Below are 22,026 nucleotides of genomic sequence, written 5' to 3'. Positions count from 1 at the left end.
ATCTGATGAAGGAGCAGCGCTCCGAAAGCTCATGCTTCCAAGCAAACCTGTTGGACTATAACCTGGTGTTGTGTGATTTTTAACTTTGTACACTGCAGTCCAACACCAGTGCCTCCAAATTATGACTACAGTTTTTTGGAATTAATACAAGTAATATTCTTCAAATATGTCACAATTGTAGCTATCTGGGGAATGATAACATTAATACCAATGTCGAAGGGAATGCTGCTCAGAATTTTGAGGGATGCTAATGGAAAATAGAGAAATATTTACTTGTGTTACTGCACTATCACTGATATAGGAGAATGCTTGATGGTGACAGTTAAGTTTTAGGAATACAAAAATGCACTATTGCACTCTAGGTGATAAAAATCATATGGAAATGAATTCTTTCCCTCCCTCCATTACAGTGACGGGAATAGTAGGAATGTAGTTGGTTTGTGATCAGGAGATGTACTGCCAAACCTGCAGGATGAAGTCAAGCAGATACTTTTTGTAAAATTGAATAACTTCTGTTTAAATAGCTTCTATCTATTTCCTTCTACAGAAACACAAGGTGGACTTATTTTACAAACTGCGGCATGTAATGAATGAGCTGATTGATTTGCGGAGACAACTTCTATCTGGTCACCTAACTCAAGACCAAATCCGTGATGTCAAACGACACATTACAGTCCGCTTGGACTGGGGCAATGAGTAAGTTAATCTAGAGAATTTTGTTTATTATTAATATTTTATTTAGTGCTGACTGTTTAGAGTAATTGTCACTTTTTCACTGTGTTTTGATTTGGTTTGATTTGATTTATGATTGTCACATATACCCAGGTACAGTGAAAAGGATTGTTTCGCATGCAATTCAGATAAATTGTACCTTCCTAAATCTATCAGGGTAATACAGAACATAGTATTGGAGCTACAGAGAAGGATCAACTCTAATATATGAGAGGTCCATTCTTAAGTCTGATAACAGCCGGGAAGAAGCTGTTCTTGAATCTGTTGTTGCATGTTTTCAAAATTTTATATCTCTTGCTGAATGGAAGAGGGTGAAAAGGAGAATAACATAATTATGTTGGCTGCTTTCCAGAGGCAGCGAGAAGTATAGATGGAGTCAGTGGAAGGAAGGCTGATTTGTGGGGTGGACTGGGCTGCGCTCATAACTCAATAATTTCTTGCAGACTTGGACAGAGCAGTTCCTATAAGGAGAAAGTGAGGACTGCAGATGCTGGAGATCAGAGTTGAGAATGTGGTGCTGGAAAAGCACAGCGCACAACAGTTCAGGCAGCAACCAAGGAACAAAAGTATCGACATTTCGGGCATAAGCCCTTCATCAGGAATGAAGCTTGTCCATAAGTCCTTCATCAGGAATGAAACCTTCTTCCTGATGAAGGGCTTATGCCCGAAACGTCGATTGTCCTGCTCCTTGGATGCTGCCTGACCTGCTGTGCATTTCCAGCAGAGCAGTCACCATACCAAGATGTGATGCAACCAAAAGAGAAAATGCTGGAAAATCTCAGCAGGTCTGGCAGCATCTGTAAGGAGAGAAAAGAGCTGACGTTTCAAGTCTAACTGACCCTTTGTCAAAGCTCAACTTTGACAAAGGGTCAGTTAGACTCGAAACGTCAGCTCTTTTCTCTCCTTACAGATGCTGCCTGACCTGCTGAGATTTTCCAGCATTTTCTCTTTTGGTTTCAGATTCCAGCATCTGCAGTAATTTGCTTTTATAAGATGTGATGCATCTGGATAGGATGTTTTCTATGGTGCATCTATAAAAATTAGTAAGAGTCATTGCAGTGATTGGTGAGAGTCATTGTGAGTCACTGACTTTCCAGTGCCACATCGGAGTCAAGTATAAATAAGCAAAACTTATCGTCAAAAAGCCAAATTTGCAATCTTCATTAATAGGGATTTTATTTATTTTTATCTCAGCTACAATGCAGTAATTGAATACTTAAATGCTGGAAAGTTATTGACCAGTTTGAGTTGTGAGTAATTTGTATGAGTTTGGAAAACTGTTTTAATATTAGGAATTGAGCAATAATTTTTTTTTGTCCAGACCAGTTGGATGTTTATGCATGTTCAGAGAGGTGGTCATATGACAGCTTAAGGGCCTGGAGGGAATGGGTGACTACAAGGCAGACCAGGAGAAGCTGAGATCCTACTCTGTGTTTCAATTCAGAAGTTGATGAGGGTGCTGATTCCTCAAGGGAGTGCAATCAGATCCATACATGTGGCATTGCAAGCAGCTCAGCTGTACAGGAGGGCAATTAAAAGAAATGGGGAGGGATAGTGATAGGGGATTTCTTAGTTATGAGGTGGGTATCCAGGCGGGTCAGTGCAGACTTGATGGGCCGACTGGCCTCTATTTGCACTCATAGGGATTCTATAATTCTATTAAAGAGGAATGTGATCTTATAATCAGAATTTAGGGAGCTAGGTAGAAAATTAGAGAGCAGGACCCAAATGTAGTAATCTCTGGAGTGTCACATGTAAGTGAGTACGGAAATAGATGAATGCATGTCAGGAAAAATCATGCATAAGGGAGAACTTTAGATTCATGGGACACTGTGGGTCTGGGGAAAATAGCATCTATACACATCAGATGGGGTGAACTTGACATTGGGAAAGTTTTAAACTCACTCCATTTATTTGATTTGGCAGATGTTTTGGAACAAAGAGAGGATAGTAGAGAAGAATACAAGACCTCATAAAGTACTTACAGACACAGTTACCACTTGTAGAAAGAATAGCAACTTAATGGGTAAATCAGAGTAAGGAAAAAAGAAGTGAAGTTAAAGCAGGCTAGCTGACCATTTATGTAATTGTATGGAGTATCGTGAATAAGATTGGAGAGTTGCAGGTGCAAATTGCCACATGGAAATCTGATGTTGTGCAGCTAACATAGACCGGGCTCAAGAAAGAGAAAGATGGACTGTTAATTATTCCTGGGTAAAGGCTGTTCAGGGAAAAATTTAAAAAGTAAGCAAAGGAGGAGGAATGGCAGTACTGGGTAAGATGAACTTACATTGCTGAAGAAAAAGGGTGTTGTTGAGAGTTGAAGGACAGAATTAATTTGAGTCATAGCGATGTACAAAGCATGGAAACAGACCCTTGGTTCAACTCGACCACGTCGACCAGATATCCCAACCTAATCTAGTCCCACTTGCTACCACTTGGCCCATATCTCTCCATACCCTTCTATTCATATACCCATCCAGATGCCTTTTAAATGTTGCAATTGTACTTGCCTCCACCACTTCCTTTGGCAGCTCATTCCATACATGCACCACTCTCTGCATGAAAAGGTTGCCCCTTACATCTCTTTTATATCCTTCCCCTTCACTCTAAATCTATTCCCTCTAGTTCTGGACTCCCCCACACCAGGGAAAAGACCTTGTCTATTTACCATGCCCTTCATAATTTTAAAAACCTCTATAAAGTCACCCCTCAGCCTCCAACACTCCAGGGAAAACAGCCCCACCTATTCAACCCCTCCCTACAGCTCAAGGCCTTCAACCCTGGCAACATCCTTGTAAATCTTTTCTGAACCCTTTCAAGTTTCACAACATCCTTCCAAGAGGAAGAAGACCAGAATTGCATGTAGTTTTCAAACAGTGGCCTAACCAATGTCCTGTACAGCGCAACATGACCTCCAACACACCCCATCCACCTGGACACCCCGTGCTGGCCTCTTACCCGCCCTCGATCTCTTCATAGCCAACTGCCGCCGAGACATTAACCGCCTCAACCTCTCCAATCCTCTCACCCACTCCAACCTCTCACCCTCGGAATGTGCAGCCCTCCACTCCCTCCGTTCCAACCCCAACCTCACTATCAAACCAGCAGACAAGGGAGGCGCGGTAGTAGTTTGGCGCACCGACCTTTACACCGCTGAGGCTAAACGCCAGCTCGCGGACACCTCCTCCTACTGCCCCCTTGACCATGACCCCACCTCCCACCACCAAACCATCATCTCCCAGACCATCCAGAACCTCATCACCTCAGGGGATCTCCCATCCACCGCCTCCAACCTCATAGTCCCACAACCCCGCTCCGCCCGTTTCTACCTCCTGCCAAAAATCCACAAACCTGACTGCCCCGGCCGACCCATTGTCTCAGCCTGCTCCTGCCCCACCGAACTCATCTCTGCATACCTCGACACGGTCCTGTCCCCCTTAGTCCAAGAACTCCCCACCTACGCTCGGGACACCACCTACACCCTCCACCTCCTCCATGATTTTCGCTTCCCCGGTCCCCAACGCCTTATCTTCACCATGGACATCCAGTCCCTGTACACCTCCATCCCCCATCACGAAGGACTTAAAGCCCTCCGCTTCTTCCTTTCCCGCCGTACCAACCAGTACCCTTCCACCGACACCCTCCTTCGACTGACTGAATTGGTCCTCACCCTGAACAACTTCTCTTTCCAATCCTCCCACTTTCTCCAAACCAAAGGAGTAGCCATGGGCACCCGCATGGGCCCCAGCTATGCCTGCCTCTTCGTAGGATATGTGCAACAATCCATCTTCCGCAGCTACACTGGCACCACCCCCCACCTTTTCCTCCGCTACATCGATGACTGTATCGGCGCTGCCTCGTGCTCCCACGAGGAGGTTGAACAGTTCAAGCACTTTACCAATACCTTCCATCCGCTGCACCCGATGTGGCCTCCTGTATACTGGGGAGACAGGCCGCCTACTTGCGGAACGTTTCAGAGAACACCTCTGGGACACCCGGACCAAACAACCCAACCACCCCGTAACCCAACACTTTAACTCCCCCTCCCACTCCACCAAGGACATGCAGGTCCTTGGACTCCTCCATCGCCAGACCATGGCAACACAACGGTTGGAGGAAGAGCACCTCATCTTCTGCCTGGGAACCCTCCAACCACAAGGGATGAACTCAGATTTCTCCAGTTTCCTCATTTCCCCTCCCCCCCCCACCTTGTCTCAGTCAAATACCTGGAACTCAGCACCATTTTCCTAACCTGCAATCTTCTTCTTGACCTCTCCGCCCCCACCCCACTCCGGCCTATCACCCTCACCTTGACCTCCCTCCACCTATCGCAATTCCAACGCCCCTCCTCCAAGTCCCTCCTCCCTACCTTTTATCTTAGCCTGCTGGACACACTTTCCTCATTCCTGAAGATGGGCTTATGCCCGAAACGTCGATTCTCCTGTTCCTTGGATGCTGTCTGACCTGCTGCGCTTTTCCAGCAACACATTTTCAGCTCTGATCTCCAGCATCTACAGCCCTCACTTTCTCCTCCCAATTTCTATACTCAATACCATGACCAATACCTGCGATTCTACTTTCAAGGAGCGATGAACTTGTGCTCTAAGGTTTTTTTGTTCAACAACACTCCCTAGGACTTTACCGTTAGGTGTATAAGTCCTGCTAAGATTTGCTTTCCCAAAATGGAACACCTCACATTTATCTAAATTAAACTCCATCTGCCACTCCTCAACCCTCTGGTTCAACTAATCAAGATCCCATTGTAATCTGAGGTAAACGTCTTCAATGTTCACTACACCTGCAATTTTAAGGACAAAAAGAGTACAATTGCATTGTTAGTTGTAGTCTATCAATTACTAAATAGTAAAAAAGGATGTAGAGGAACAAATGCAGGGAAAATGCCAACCTTATAGAGTAATTAAATGGGGGACTTTAATTATCCAAATACACACTGAGATAATGGTCATGTAAGGGGCAGCAAAAGGCATGTGTTCAAATGTGTATTGAAGAGAGTTTCCTGCAGCAGTGTGTGTCCGGTCCTTCAAACTCAGTTTTTAGAAGTGAGCTGGGCCAAATGGATCAAATGTCAATAGGGGAGCATCAAGAGGACAGTGAGCATTGTTTCGTAAGGTTCAGGATGATGGTGGAGAATGACATCAGTCAATACAGAGTAAGAAAATCAATTGACAGAAAGCTGATTTCAATTGGTAAAGAATAGAGCTGAGCAGGATAGACTGGAACAAGAGGTTGGTGGGAAACCATAACTAGACAATGAGCTGAGTTCAAAGAGGAGATGGTTCGGCTATAGTCTGATAGACTTACCGGTAGGACAAACAAATCCAAAGCTCCCTGGATGACCAGGGAGATACAAATTAAGATAAAGAGGGGGAAAAGCTGTGCTTATGACTTGTGTCATGTGGAGAATACAATTGAGAACTGAGGGGATTACACAAGATTCATTGGGAAGCTGAAAAAGAAGATAAGAGAAGCAAAAAGGAATGATGAGAAAAGGTAGACAGAGTCTGTCAGAGATGACAGACAGAGTCGTCATCTCTGGGTTGTTGCCGGTGCCACGTGACAGTGAGGCAAAGAATAGGGAGAGAGTGCAGTTGAACACGTGGCTGCAAGGCTGGTGTAGGAGGGAGGGCTTCAGATATTTGGACAATTGGACTGCATTCTAGGGAAGGTGGGACCAGTACAAACAGGACGGGTTGCACCTGAACCAGAAGGGCACCAATATCCTGGGGGGTAGGTTTGCTAGCACTCTTCGGGGGGGTTTAAACTAATTTGGCAGGGGGATGGGATCCGGACTTGTAGTCCAGCAAGTAAGCTAGCTGTGTGTCAGGATGCCCAAGACTGTAGGGAGGCTGTGGAGAAGGTAGCACTGACAGGGACTACTTGCGGACACAGAGATGGGCTCAAGTGCGTATACTTCAACGCAAGGAGTATCAGAAATAAGGTGGGTGAACTTAAGGCGTGGATCGGTACCTGGGACTACGATGTTGTGGCCATCACGGAAACGTGGATAGATGTGGGACAGGAATGGCTGTTGGAGGTTCCTGGTTACAGGTGTTTCAGTAAGATTAGGGAGGGTGGGAAAAAAGGAGGGGGGGTGGCATTGCTAATTAGAAATGGTATAACGGCTGCAGAAAGGAAGTTTGAGGGGGATCTGCCTCTGGAGGTAGTATGGGCTGAAGTCAGAAATAGGAAAGGTGCAGTCACCTTGTTGGGTGTTTACTATAGGCCCCCCAATAGCAGCAGAGATGTGGAGAAACAGATTGGGAAACAGATTTTGGAAAGGTGCAGAAGCCACAGGGTCGTAGTCATGGGCGACTTCAACTTCCCAAATATTGATTGGAAGCTCTTTAGATCAAGTAGATTGGATGGGGCGGTGTTTGTGCAGTGTGTCCAGGAAGCTTTTCTAACGCAGTATGTAGATTGTCCAACCAGAGGGGAGGCCATATTGGATTTGGTACTCGGTAATGAACCGGGACAAGTGGTGGGCTTGTTAGTGGGTGAACATTTTGGTGATGGTGACCACAATTCTGTGACTTTCACCTTGGTTATGGAGAGAGATAGGTGCGCACAACAAGGTAGATTTTATAATTGGGGGAAGGGAAATTACGATGCTGTAAGGCAGGATTTGAGGAGCATACGTTGGGAGCATAGGCTGTCAGGGAAGGATGTGGTGGAAATGTGGAACTTTTTCAAAGAGCAGATACGACGTGTCCATGATATGTATGTACCTATCAGGCAGGAAAGAAATGGTCGTGTGAGGGAGCCTTGGTTGACGAGAGAGGTTGAATGTCTGGTAAAGAGGAAGAAGGAGGCTTACATAAGGTTGAGGAAACAGGATTCAGACAGAGCAGTGGAGGGATACAGAATAGCCAGAAGGGACCTGAAGAAAGGGATTAGGAGAGCTAAGAGAGGGCATGAAAAATCATTGGCGGGTAGGATCAAGGATAACCCCAAGGCATTTTATGCGTATGTGAGAAACCTGAGAATGATGAGAACGAGGGTAGGTCCGATCAAGGACAGTAGTGGGAGACTGTGTATTGAGTCGGAAGAGACAGGAGAGGTCTTGAACAAGTACTTCTCTTCAGTATTTACGAACGAGAGTGACCGTATTGTAGAAGAGGAGAGTGTGAAATGGACTGGTAAGCTAGAAGAGATACCTGTTAGGAAGGAAGATGTGTTGGACATTTTGAACAACTTGAGGATAGACAAGTCCCCCGGGCCTGACGGGATATATCCTAGGATTATGTGGGAAGCAAGAGAGGAAATTACAGTACCGTTGGCAATGATCTTCTCGTCTTCACTAGCAACGGGGGTGGTACCAGGGGACTGGAGAGTAGCGAATGTTGTGCCCCTGTTCAAAAAAGGGAATAGGGATAACCCTGGGAATTACAGGCCTGTTAGTCTTACTTCTGTGGTAGGCAAAGTAATGGAAAGGGTACTGAGGGATAGGATTTATGAGTATCTGGAAAGACACTGCTTGATTAGGGACAGCCAGCACGGATTTGTGAAGGTCTTGCCTTACAAGTCTTATTGAATTCTTCGAGGAGGTGACCAAGCATGTGGATGAGGGTAGAGCAATGGATGTAGTGTACATGGATTTTAGTAAGGCATTTGATAAGGTTCCCCATGGTAGGCTTATGCGGAAAGTCAGGAGGCATGGGATAGAGGGAAATTTGGCCAATTGGATAGAAAACTGGCTAACCGGTCGAAGGCAGAGAGTGGTGGTAGATGGTAAATATTCAGCCTGGAGCCCAGTTACAAGTGGAGTTCCGCAGGGATCAGTTCTGGGTCCTCTGCTGTTTGTAATTTTTATTAATGACTTAGATGAGGGAGTCGAAGGGTGGGTCAGTAAATTTGCAGATGATACGAAGATAGGTGGAGTTGTGGACAGTGAGGAGGGCTGTTGTCGGCTGCAGAGGGACTTAGATATGATGCAGAGCTGGGCTGAGGAGTGGCAGATGGAGTTCAACCCTGCCAAGTGTGAGGTTGTCCATTTTGGAAGAACAAATAAGAATGCGGAATACAGGGTTAATGGTAGGGTTCTAAGTCAGGTGGAGGAACAGAGGGATCTTGGGGTCTATGTACATAGATCTTTGAAGGTTGCCACTCAGGTGGATAGAGTTTGTAAGAAGGCCTATGGAGTATTATCGTTCATTAGCAGAGGGATTGAATTCAAGAGTCGTGAAGTGATGTTGCAGCTGTACAGGACTTTGGTTAGGCCACAGTTGGAGTACTGTGTGCAGTTCTGGTCGCCTCACTTTAGGAAAGATGTGGAAGCTTTGGAGAGGGTGCAGAGAAGATTTACCAGGATGTTGCCTGGAATGGAGAGGAAGTCGTACGAGGATAGGTTGAGAGTTCTCGGCCTTTTCTCGTTGGAACGGCGAAAGATGAGGGGTGACTTGATAGAGGTTTATAAGATGATCAGAGGAATAGATAGAGTAGACAGTCAGAAACTTTTTCCCCGGGTACAACAGAGTGTTACAAGGGGACATAAATTTAAGGTGAAGGGTGGAAGGTATAGGGGAGATGTCAGGGGTGGGTTCTTTACCCAGAGAGTGGTGGGGGCATGGAATGCGCTGCCCGTGGGAGTGGTAGAGTCGGAATCATTGGCGACCTTTAAGCGGCATTTGGATAGGTACGTGGATGGGTACTTAATCTAGGTTAGAAGTTCGGCACATCATCGTGGGCCGAAGGGCCTGTTCTGTGCTGTATTGTTCTATGTTCTATGTTCTAAAAAGGCTGGCAACCAGTATAAGTGGGTGTTCCAAAGTCTCCAAATGCATGTAAGTAGTAAATTCATAGTAAAGTAGGGCCCATAAGAGACCAAGAAAGGGTTTTCAACTGTCTTTTTAAAAAAGGGAGATACTGCCTAGGACCTAGTGACATAGGATGAAATTCTGTTTGAAGAAATTCCTCCTCATCTCAACAGCGCAGCCTCCTTCGTTTCTGAGGCTGCACTGTTGGGGCCCTAATTCTTTCTACTAGTGGAAACATCTTCGCCACATCCACTCTATCCAGGCCTTTCAGTACTCTGCGAGTGATTGCTGACAATGGTTTAGGAAACGGAATGCACTGCTTCAAATTGTGGTGGAAGCAGATTCAATTGAGATGTTCACGAGAGCATTAGACAATTATTTAGATAGAAATAATGTACAAAGAAATGGAGGAGAAACAAGAGATTGGCATAAGCAAATGATGCTCGTTTGAAATGTTGGTGCAGGCAAATGGGCCAAATGACCTCTTTTTGTGTTATAACACTCGTGTGATTCTGTAAACATAAAGAGAGTTTTGATGTTCATGGGCTCACAGTTTATTAGAACCTATTTGCACAATCTTGGGATACATTACAATTGAACAAAGAACTAAGAAATTTACATCACAGGAACAGGCCCTTCAGCCTTCCAAGCCAATGCTGATCCAGATCTTCTATCTAAACCTGTCGCCTATTTTCTGCTTCCTGCCCATTCATGTATCTGCCTAGATACATCTTAAATGACGCCATTGTTCCCACCTCTACCACCTCCGCTGGGAACACATTCCAGGCACTCACCACCCTCTGCTTAAAGAGCTTTCCATGCATATCTCCCTTAAACTTTGCCCCTCTCACCTTGAACTCGTGACACCTAGTAATTGACTTCCCCACTCTGGGGGGAAAAAATTCTTGCTATCCACCCTGTCTATACCTCTCATGATTTTGTAGACCTCAATCAGGTTCCCCCACCTACCCCCCCACCCCAACCTCCATCTTCCTAATTAAAATAATCCTAATCTACTCAACCTCTCTTCAGGCAACATTCTGGTGAACCTCCTCTGCACCCTCTCCAAAGCATCCACATCCTTTTGGTAATGTGGCAACCAGAACCGCACGCAATATTCCAAATGTGGCCGAACCAAAGTCCAATACAACTGTAACTTGATCTGCCAACTCTTGTACTCAATACCCCGTCTGATGAAGAAAAACATGCCATGTGCCTTCTTGACCACTCTATTGACTTGCGTTGCCACCTTAAGGGTACAATGGACCTGAACACCCATATTTGTGCATTACTTTTCCCCAGGGCATTTCCATTTACCTCTAGAATTTTGCTCTAGAATTGGATCTTCAAAAATGCATCACCTCGCATTTGCCCGGTTTGAACTCCATCTGCCATTTCTCTGCCCAAATCTCCAATCAATCGATACTCTGTTGCATTCTCCGACATACCCTTCACTATCTGCTACTCCACCAATCTTAATGATATCTGCAAACTTGATAATCTGACCACCTATACCTTCCTCCGGAACATTTATATTTATCACAAACAACAGTGGTTCCAACACGGATCCCTATAGAACACCACTGGTCAAATTTCTCCATTTTGAGAAACTCCCTTCCACTACCACTCTCTGTCTCCTGCTGCCCAGGTAGTTCCTATTCATCTAGCTAGTACACCCTGGACCCTATGTGACTTCACTTTCTCCATCAGCCTACCATGGGGAACCTTATCAAACGCCTTACTGAAATCCATGTATATGACATCTACAGCCCTTCCCTCATCAACCAACTTTGTTACTTCCTCAAAGAATTCTATTAATTTGGTAAAACAATGTTGCTCATTTTCTTCCAAATGTAAATAGATTCTATCTTTCAGTAGCTTCTCCAGCAGCTTCCCTACCATTGATGGCAGGCTCGCCAGTCTATAATTACCTGGATTATCCCTGCTACCCTTCTTAAACAAGAGAACAACATTATCAATTCTCCAGTCCTCCGGGACTTCACCCAGGTTCAAGGATGCTGCAAAGATATCTGTTGAGACCCTAGCTATTTCCTCTCTCGCTTCCCTCAATAACCTGGAATAGATTCCATCCGGACCGAGGGACTTGTCCACCATAATGGCTTTTAGAAAACCCAACACTTCCTCCCTCCTCCTGCCACCTTGACATGGAGTAATCAAACACATATCGCTAACCTCAACATCCATCATGCCAAGTACTCATTAAGAATCTCACTCATTTTGTCTGACTCCACACATAACTTTCCTCCTTTGTCCTTGAGTGGGCCAACCCTTTCTTTAGTTACTCGTTTGCTCCTTATATATGAATAAAAGGCTTTGGGATTTTCTTTAACCCTATTTGCTAAAGGTATTTCATGACCCATTTTAGTCCTCTTAATTCCTCATTTCAGATTGGTCCTATTTTCCTGATATTCTTCCAAAGCTTCATCTGTTTTCAGTTGCTTTGACTTTATGTATGCTTCCTTTTTCCTCTTAGCTAGTCTCTCAATTTCACCTGTCATCCTTAGTTCCCTAATCTTGCCGTTTCTATCCCTCATTTTCACAGGGACACGTCTGTCCTGCACTCTAATCAACCTCTCTTTAAAAATCTCCCACATTTCAAATGTGGATTTACCCTCAAACAGCTGCTTCCAGTCCACATTCCCCAGCTCCTGTCGAATTTTGTTATAGTTAGCCTTCTCCCAGTTTAGCACTCTTCCTTTAGGACCACTCTCGTCTTTGTCCATAAGTATTCTACAATTTACGGATTTGTACCTGTGAGGTCCTACCTTTTTAACTTCGCTCCTAACTCCCTAAATTCTGCTTGTCAGGCCTCATTCCATTTTTTAACCTACATTATTGGTCCCTGTATGCACTAAGACGGCTGGCTGATCACCCTCCCTCTTCAGAATGTTCTGCAGCCGATCTGAGACATTCCTGACCCATGCACCTAGGAGGCAACTTACCTTTCGGGAGTCTCATTTACAACCACAGAACTGCCTATCTACACCCTTTGCAATTGAATCAGCTATGACTATGGCCCTTCCACTCTTTTTCCTGCCATTCTGTACAGCAGAGCCAGTCATGATGCCATGAACCTTGCTACTGCTGCCTTCCCCTGGTGAGCCAACTCCACCAACAGTGTTGTTGTGGTTCTGTTCACCGAGCTGGAAATTCTTGTTGCAAACGTTTCGTCCCCTGTGTGGGTGACATCCTCAGTGCTTGCGAGCCTCCTGTGAAGCGCTTCTGTGGAGTTTCCTCCGGCATTTATAGTGGCCTGTCCCTGCCGCTTCCGGTTGTCAGTTTCAGCTGTCCGCTGTAGTGGCCGGTATATTGGGTCCAGGTCGATGTGTTTGTTGATGGAGTTTGTGGATGAGTGCCATGCTTCTAGGAATTCCCTGGTTGTTCTTTGTTTGGCTTGCCCTATAATGGTAGTGTTGTCCCAGTCGAATTTATGACTGCAGCGGAACCTGCACTGCCTTCCCGCTCTTCCTCTGCTTTTTGGTCACCTATTCCCTTTCTCCCTCAGCAATCCTAAACTGCGGTGTGGCCAATTCGCTAAATGTGCTATCCACGACCACCTCACCATTGCTAATTTTTTTAGAAATCAGTGAAATTTACATAATTTGACAACCATTTTTTTCAGTGTGCAGTGAACTGGAGAAGTATTTTCATTCACATTCTTCTTTCGTTCCTGAGTTGCATTCCTGGAGAAGACAGTGGTGTGGTAGTAATATTTCTGAATTCGTAATCAAGAACATCAGGGTTGGGGATGTTCGTTCCAAACCCACCATGGTGGGTGGTGAAACTCTGGCATAAAAGAAGCTGACATAATGGCAATGACTGATTGTCATACAAACCCATTTGCTTTACTTTAGGCAAGGAAGTTTACCATCCAGATCTGGCTTAAATATGACTCCAAACAACAGCAGTGTGGTTGATTCTTAACTGCCTTCAGTGTTTGATCCAAGGTGTAGATTTTAAATCACATGTAGAGACATTCTATCCTGATCACCGTCATGTTGGGTGCCTTATCTTCAAAGGGTTTGCTTTACAGAAATGTTTACACTATGTAGAATCAGAAAGCCATATTCCCTCCTGGAGGCAGAAATTCTGCCACATACTCAGCAGATCTATCAGCATCTGTGCAGAGAGAAATAATGTTAACATTCCAAATCTGTAATCCTTAATTAGAACAATCCTCATGAAAGAAAACTTTCTCCCGCTGTGATGCTACCAGTCGTGCTGAGTATATCCCACATTTTTGGTTTTTACGTCATATTTCAACATTTACACTTCATTACTTTTGTGGCCTCAACAGGAGATAGTTTTGTAACATTTTGAGCCTCATGATCCTTCCGGAAGGAGAATTTTGTTTTCTCACCACGGAAGCTTGCTGCTTTTCCCCAGAACTTACCATTTGTATTTTAGATCACTGACACATTACATTTTCTGAAACTGCACCTTTTATTCTTCAAAGACTAAGAAGGAGTTGAATAAGCATTAAAATATAGCATATTTTCATTTTGTGTGTGTCTTTTAAAAATGCTGCTTCTATTTTTATTATATAACTAATATAATTGGCTTTTTTGTACTATATTTTAGTCTATGCTCAATGCATGTTTCCACTGCTCATAGAAATTGGAAATATAGAAGGGATAAATTGTATTTTCCAAAATGTTGATAAAGAATCATAGCTAAGGTTGGGTCAATATATTATCACTAATAACAAAAAGTGAAACAGGGAGTTTTTAACCTGGTAAACAATGAGGTTCACTTCCAAAAAAATGTCAACTGTCTGAAAAGCCCCAAACTGTAAAAGATATAAAAAGACTGAGCACCAGTTTCAGCTACAAGAGCTGCTTGCTTTGAAGGGATTAGGAATATTAAAGGATGGAAATGCAGCAGGCTCTACAAAGACAATGGTATGTTGGCCTTCATGGCAAGAGGCTTGAGTACAGGAGCAGGGATGTTATGCAGGGCGTTGGTGAGACCAAAATTGGAATATTGTTTGCAGTTTTGGTTTCCTCATTTGAGAAATGATGCTCTTGCTATAGAGGGCATGCAGTAAACTTTGCCAGACTGATTCCTGGGACAACAAGACTGATGTATGTGGAGTGTTTGAATTGGTTAGGATTATATTCGCTGGAATTCAGAAGAATGAGAGAGGATTTCATAGAAAGTTATAAAATTCCAACTACTAATCTTGGCAGCTGCCTGCAGTGTGTTATGGGCTTGAGCTCCAGGTGGACTGGATGTTGACAAACTAGCCACAGATAAATTTTTGTTCCCCCCCCACCTACCAGTGAAAAGAAATTTGCAGGTGCATATAAAATCCAGTCCTTGGTACATGTTTGTCTTACAGAAACAAGTGTGTCTCTAAAACAAATAAGATTCTGAAAGAAATTCTGAAAACCTTATCGGATAGCTTTCAAAAGTGCATCCTTCATAATAGTTACTTTCTGTCAAATAGGCTTATTTTCCAAAACCATTGATGCCTGTTATTTGTATTTTCCACAATCACATAGTAAAACAAATTGGACTCTGTTGTCTTCAATTATTGTTTGAGGAACAAGTGTTACTTTTCTTGAGGGAGAGGAGAAGATACTCTAAACTGAAAGGGTTCCTGTCAGAATTCTACTTCAAATAATTCAAGTTCAATATTGTGGTTTATTTTATATATTTCTGTATTGTTATGATTTCAGCCAATTATAATACTGCACAAGTCAGATCCCAGAGTGAAGGAGAAAGTGAGGTCTGCAGATGCTGGAGATCAGAGTTGAAAATGTGTCGCTGGAAAAGCGCAGCAGGTCAGGCAGCATCCAGGGATTCAGGAGACTTCCTGAAGAAGGGCTTATGCCCGAAACATCAATTCTCCTGTTCCCTAGATGCTGCCTGACCTGCTGCGCTTTTCCAGATCCCAGAGTGAAGCCGAGCTTGGTAGAGTATAAATTTTACTTTTGCTATGTGGTTACTGTGTTGGTCGATCACTGGACATATGTACTTTTGTTGGTAACCTTGTGTAAATAAGTTTATTATACTAAAGAAAATTACAATTTGGAAAGATCTTACCATAAACAGCAATATTCTTTGCAGTCTCTCAACTCTAGTGAAATACCACTCCTGTCTTAACTCTTCAATTTTTTAAATCAATTGACAGGAACACAAGCATTTCTTACTGTTACTTTCTGCATATTCACCAAGTGAAATTGTCTACCAGAGAGACAGACTAACTCTCTCAAACTAACTTCTAAGGAAAACAATTCCAGTACGTTACATAGTTAACTTGATTACTTCCATGCTACTAAACAATACATCTGCTGGTATTCATTTTTTGTTCAGAAATGAGCCTGGTTCTGGTCTTTGACCTCCTAAAAACTCAAATTAGTGAACACTCCAGATTAGATTCCCTCCAGTGTGGAAACAGGCCTTTCAAGATAGCGTGTCTAATCCTTTCACTTAAGTCAAGTGATTTCTTGAATATTAATTTGACTCACTGCTAAAAAAGAAAATTGTCTGATACTTGCACAAAAAATAAGTCGCCTTCACAGAACTAAAAACTAAAAATCAATTCATTTTAAAATCCAAGTTCCCAAAAAATAATATGTTTAAAACCTTCACACTGTACACGTTGAGGGTTACTTTAGGAAAAGAAGACATTAATTACCTTGCATGGAGATAATTTCAGACCATTTGGGATTATAAATATAGTAACTAGGGGACATGGATTTAAAATAATTAACAAAAGAACCGGAGAGGAAATGAGACATTTCTTCACATAAAAGATTTTTATTATGACCTGAAAGACTGGTAGAATTACATTCCACAAAAGCTTTTAAGAGAAAATTGGACATGTCATTAAAGAGGACTAAATTGTAGTATTATGAGGGTAAAGCTGAAATAAGGAATTCAATTGAAGAATTCCTTCAAAGAGCCAGTAGTGGCATGATGAGCCAATGGATTATTTCTTTCGAAGATACTACAATTATTTTCCACTAGATTTAAATTCCTAATTCTATTTTAAGTTATTTTATTTTTACTGTCATATTGTTTCATACTTCATGATTCACAATTTTATGTGACAAGTTTAGAAAGTTCCTCGACTCATTACTGGGATGAAGGGCTTATCTTATGAGGAAAGGTTGAGCAGCTCAGGCCTGTATAGATTGGAGTGTGGAGGAATGATCTTACCGAAATATGTAAGATCTTGAAAGAGCTCCATGATGTTGATACCAGCAGGATATTTCCTTTTGTAGAAAGGAAAACCCCATGATACAAGTGAAGAATAAGATGAAATGATGAGTTTTTTTTCTCTCAAAAGAGTTGTTTAGAGTAAGGAATTGGATAGGCTTGAAAGGTCAAATGGCCTACTCATGTTCTTTTGTTCCTATGTTCCTATTTGTCTTTGAGATGACAAACTTTGTTAATGCTTTTCGCATCCTAGAACAGGTGAAACAAAGATATGCACACAAATTCTTAGAGGCAATGCATTCTAACCAGAACTCCATCAATAAACACATCGACTTATCGATCCCATCTACTTTTCCTTGAAAAAAAGGAACCAGAAATGGCATCACCCACCTTCAGAAACCACGACCTATAAATAGAAAGGCAGGACCTACCACCAGTGCCTCACCGGAGACTCTCACTGATGATGTTACCTAGTCATGGTGACGAACACCTAAAAGCAAACCTTCCAGCTCAGCGAGCTAACTTGCATGCTTTTTACCCTTTTTAAATTCATTTATTACACATGACATCTCTGGCAAGACCATAGTTTATTGCCTATCTCTATTTGTCTTTGAGAAGTGGAGGTGAAGTATATCGTGGAACTGCTGCAGTTCATGTGCTATGCACGTACCCACAGTGCTACTGGAGATGCAGTTCCAGGAATTTGGCCCAGCAGCCTAGAACATAGAACAGTAGAGCACAGTTGTGTTGGACCGACCTTTTATCCTACTTTAAGATCAAATTAACCTACATGTGTCATCATCCATGTGCCTATCCAAGAGTCACTGAAATGTCGCTAATGTATCTGACTCTACTACACTGCTGACAGTGCATTGCATGCAGCCACCATTCTCTGTGTGAAGAACCTACCTCCCCTAAACCTTTCTTGAAATCACCTGAAAATTATGCCCTTTCCTGATAGCCATTTTGGCCCTGGGGAAGAAAAGATCTCTGGCTATCCACTCTATCTATACCTCATCATCTTGTACACCTCGATCAAGTCATTTGTCATCCTTCTTTACTCCAATGAGAAAAATCCTAGCTCTCTTTCTTCACAAGACATGCCCTCCAGCCCAGGCAGCATCGTGATAAATCTGCTCTACACCCTGTCTAAAGCTTCCATATCCTTCCTATAATGAGGCGACCAGAACTGAACATAGTATTCCAAGTGCGGTTTAACCAGAGCTATATAGAGCTGCAGCATAACCTCTTAGCTCTTAAACTCAATCCCCATGCTAATGAAAGCCAACACAACATACACCACCTTAACAACCCTATCAACTTTAGTGGCAACTTTGAGAGATTTATGGAGGTGGACCCTGAGATCCTCTGTTCCTCCACACTGCCAAGAATCCTCCCTTTGACCCTGTATTCTGCAATCAAATTTGACCTTCCAAAATGAATTACTTCACAGTTTTCCATTGCAACCTATAACAGCCCTCCACACTGTCCTCCATTCCACAAACCTTCGTGTCATTGGCAAACATTAGCAAATGGATGACTGATTATGAGATACTTAGAGATCGTCTTATATGTGGGATCAATACTGTAACTATGCAAAAACACCTGCTAGTGGAAGCCCAACGGGATTTCAAACGGATGCTACAACTGACTTTATCATTTAAAAATGTTGCAAGTGTATCATATGAGTTGCAGGATATTCCAATGGAGATAGACACCCTCACCAATCCAACTGAGGTTGGGTAGCACCACTTGAGTGCAGGTAGATACATAGCCTCACTCAGGACATATCCTGATCAAAGGGGCCCTCGATTGGCTCACAGCAAAACCCCAAAACAAAGGCAAGCCTGGGCCAAACAGTTAAAGTTTTCTTCAGGTTTCAGGGCTGGCAAGCCATTGTAGTTTTTGCTAGTATGCAAACTTAAGACAGCAAGAATCTTACCAGACCTAAATTAAGTAAGACAATTCATAGGCTGGATTCTAGGAGAGTTCATATCCTAGACTTCCACCTATATCTAGTCTGGAACAGTTAAATTGCTTAGCAACATCCATATCAGAACCAAGATAAACATCTGGTTAAATAATGAGTAGGTTCTGATGGAGAACCTAATCATTACATGCAGCTGCATCAGTGATCACAAAGCCAGTTTTTAATAAAATTCAATCTGGATCCTTAACTTTGTGCAAAACCTCAGCTTGGATGAGAATCTATATCAGAGAACCTTTACAGATTAAGTGTACAACTTCAGTTCCGATTTCTTATGAAAAGCTGCTGGTTTTTGTAGACTGTAGTGAACGATTTGGGCCCAAGCTTGATGGGGTAAAATTGGTTGCGAGAGATTGACCTAGGTTGGCTCAACAATTTTCATAAATTGTTGTCTGGGTGTAGTCCTAATTCAATCCTAAGGACCATCAGAAGAGTAAAAGCCACTTGAAGTTTAGCGGAAAGCAATTACATGATTGTACAAGGCTCACCCAATGCCATTTGCCTTATGTACAGAAGGAGAGGCAGAAATCAGAAGCTGAAAAGCAAAGGAATCATCAAACCAGTCCAATTCACTAAATGGGCTCCACCAATTGTACCGATTGTGAAGTCCAATGGGCAGGTTCACCTTTGTGAGGATTTTAAGCAAACAATAAACTGCTTTACGCAGGTCGGTAAATACCCAACCACTTGAATAGAATATTTATACACAAAGCTGGCTGGGGGAGGCTGACCTTCACGAAGCTAGACATGAACAATGCTTACTTGCAACTATGCTTAGATCTGGATTCCCATAAGTATGCTACAATTAATAAGGGTTTGTACAATACTCAAGACTGGCATTTGGGATCTCAAGGTCAACCCCGGGTCGCCATTTACCTAGATTACATCCTCATAACAGGGAAAACTAATAAGGAATACTTAAGAGAACTTGAAAATGTTGTTCTAGAGTTTTTTTTTCCAAAGGAAGATGTACATCTAATAAAGGAAAAATGGGTGTTCCATCCCCCAAATGACCTACTTGGCTACAGTATTGATAACACCGAATCACATCTGTTGGAAGATAGAAGAGATGACTATCAAAGGTGCCCCTGTCTCACATGTCTGTCCAGGAGCTTGAATCATTTCTTGGGCTGCCATACATAATTTGGCATCCATCCTGGCACCTTTGCATCAACTTCTAAAGAAGGGTTAGCCTTGGAAATGGTTGCATTGACAAGCCCTAGCTTGGAGACAGGAATTTTTACCAATATTTTTATGGATGAAAATTATGATACTCACAGACCACATGGTCTGCTGAGAGGAAATGCAATGCTACCTGTTGCTTTGGGCCGGATTCATTGGTTGGCTGTAATACTAAGTGCTTATAATTACAAGTTAGAACACTGTCCAGAAGGCTGAGTTGCAAATACGAATGTATTGAACCACCTCTCATTAGCAGATACACCACCGGTGGTAACCCCAAAGGAAGAGTCTGTAATAATATTAGGTTTTTTGGGCATGTTTCCAGTCACAGTGGACAATATTAGACTTGGGACCAAGAAAGATCCAGTCCTTTTAAAACTGAAACAACCGGTATTGATTGGGGAAACCAAAAGGCCATAACAACTAGAATTGAAACTTTTTTGGACCCATAGGGACCAGCTCAAGGTAGAGGATGGCTCACCAGTCTATAGTTCCCTGGCTTTTCTTTACCATCTTTCTTAAATAGTGGCACCACATTAGCCAACCTCCTGTCTTCCCGCACCTCATCTGTGACTATCAATGATACATCAGCAAGGGGCCCAGCAATCATTTCCCTAGCTTCCCACAGAGTTCTAGGGTAGACCTGATCAGTCCCTAAGTATTCATTCACCTTTATGCATCTTAAGGTGTCCAGCACCACTTCCTTGGTAATATGGACAATTTTGAAGATGTCACCAACTATTTCCCCACATTATATATCTTTTTTGTCCTTCTCCACAGTAAACACTGATGTAAAGTATTCATTTAGTATCTCCCCCATCTCCTTTGGTTCCACACATAGGCTGCCTTGCAGTTCTTTGGGAGGTTGTATTCTCTCCCTAATTAACCTTTTGTCCTTAATTATTTATACAATCCCTTTGGATTTTCCTTAACCCTCTTTGCCAAAGCCATCTCATGTCCCTTTTCTGCCCTCCTGATTTCCCTCTTATGTGTACTCCAAATGCTTTTATACTCTTCTAAGGATTCACTCGAGCTCTGCTGTCCTACCTGACATATGATCCTTTTTCTTGACCAAATCCTCAATTTCTTTAGTCATCCAACATTCCGTACCTACCAGCCTTGCCTTTCACTCTAACAGGAATATAGTGTCTCTACACTCATGTTATCTCATTTTTGAAGACTTTCCATTTTCCAGCCGTCCTTTTACCTGTGAACATCCACCCCAATCAACTTTGAAAGTTCTTGTCTAATACTGTCAAAATTGGCCTTCCTCCAATTTAGAACTTTAACGTTTATATTAGGTCTATCCTTTTCCATCACTATTTTAAAACTAATAGACACGTCCCAAAGCGTTCTTCCACTGACACCTCAGTCACCTGCCCTGCCTTACTTCCCAAGATTAGGTTAAGTTTTGCACTTTCTGTAGTAAGTAAATCCACATACTGAATCAGAAAATTTTCTTGTGCACACTTAACAAATTCTTCTCCATCTATCCCCTTAACACTATGGCAGCCTCACTCCATGTTTGGAAAGTTAAAATCCTACTATAATCACCCTATTATTCTTACAGATTACTGAGATCTCCTTTCAAATTTGTTTCTCAATTTCTCGCTGACTATTGGGGGTCTACAGTACAATCCCATTAAGGTGATGTTCCCTTCCTTGTTTCTCAGTTCCACCCAAATAACTTTGCTGCCCACATTCCCAGGAATATCCTCCCTAAGTGTAGCTATAGTGTTATCCCTTATCAAAAACTCTACTCTCCCTCCTCTCTTGCCACCCTTTCTATCCTTGCTGTAGCATTTGTATCCTGGAACATGAAGCTGCCAGTCCTGTCCATCCCTGAGCCACGTCTCTGTAATTGGTATAATATCCCAGTCCCATGTTCCTAACCATGCCCTGAGTTCATCTACCTCCTTTTTAGGCCTCTTTCATTGAAATAAATGCAGTTTAATGTATCAGGTCTACCCTGTTCTCTGCTGTTTTCCTGCCTGCCCTGCCTGTTTGACTTCCTCCTTTCCTAACTGTACCAATCTCAGACTGATCTCTTTCCTCACTATCTCCCTTGGTCCCAACCCCCCCCCCCCCCCCCCTCCTCAAACCTTATAAGTTTTAATTCCCCCAAGCAGCTCTAGTAAATCTCCCTGCCACTATATTAGT

General features: G+C 42.9%; 1 protein-coding gene across 4 annotated transcripts in view; it reads left to right on the top strand.

Moving 5' to 3' along the window:
• The window catches only part of dock3 (dedicator of cytokinesis 3), a 980,202-nt gene that overhangs the window by 326,442 nt on the left and 631,734 nt on the right, over nucleotides 1–22,026 (top strand). For all 4 annotated transcript variants that reach the window (XM_043708482.2, XM_043708483.2, XM_043708484.2 and 1 more), the window contains exon 6: nucleotides 548–696. In XM_043708482.2, coding sequence (XP_043564417.1) covers nucleotides 548–696 — 149 coding nt within the window. The remainder of the gene's footprint in view (nucleotides 1–547; nucleotides 697–22,026) is intronic.

The sequence above is a fragment of the Chiloscyllium plagiosum genome, unplaced genomic scaffold, assembly GCF_037043375.1.
Source record: "Chiloscyllium plagiosum isolate Xiang-an unplaced genomic scaffold, Cpla_swu_hap1 HiC_scaffold_14, whole genome shotgun sequence".
NCBI lineage: Eukaryota > Metazoa > Chordata > Chondrichthyes > Orectolobiformes > Hemiscylliidae > Chiloscyllium > Chiloscyllium plagiosum.
This window is presented reverse-complemented; position numbering and strand designations above follow the sequence as displayed.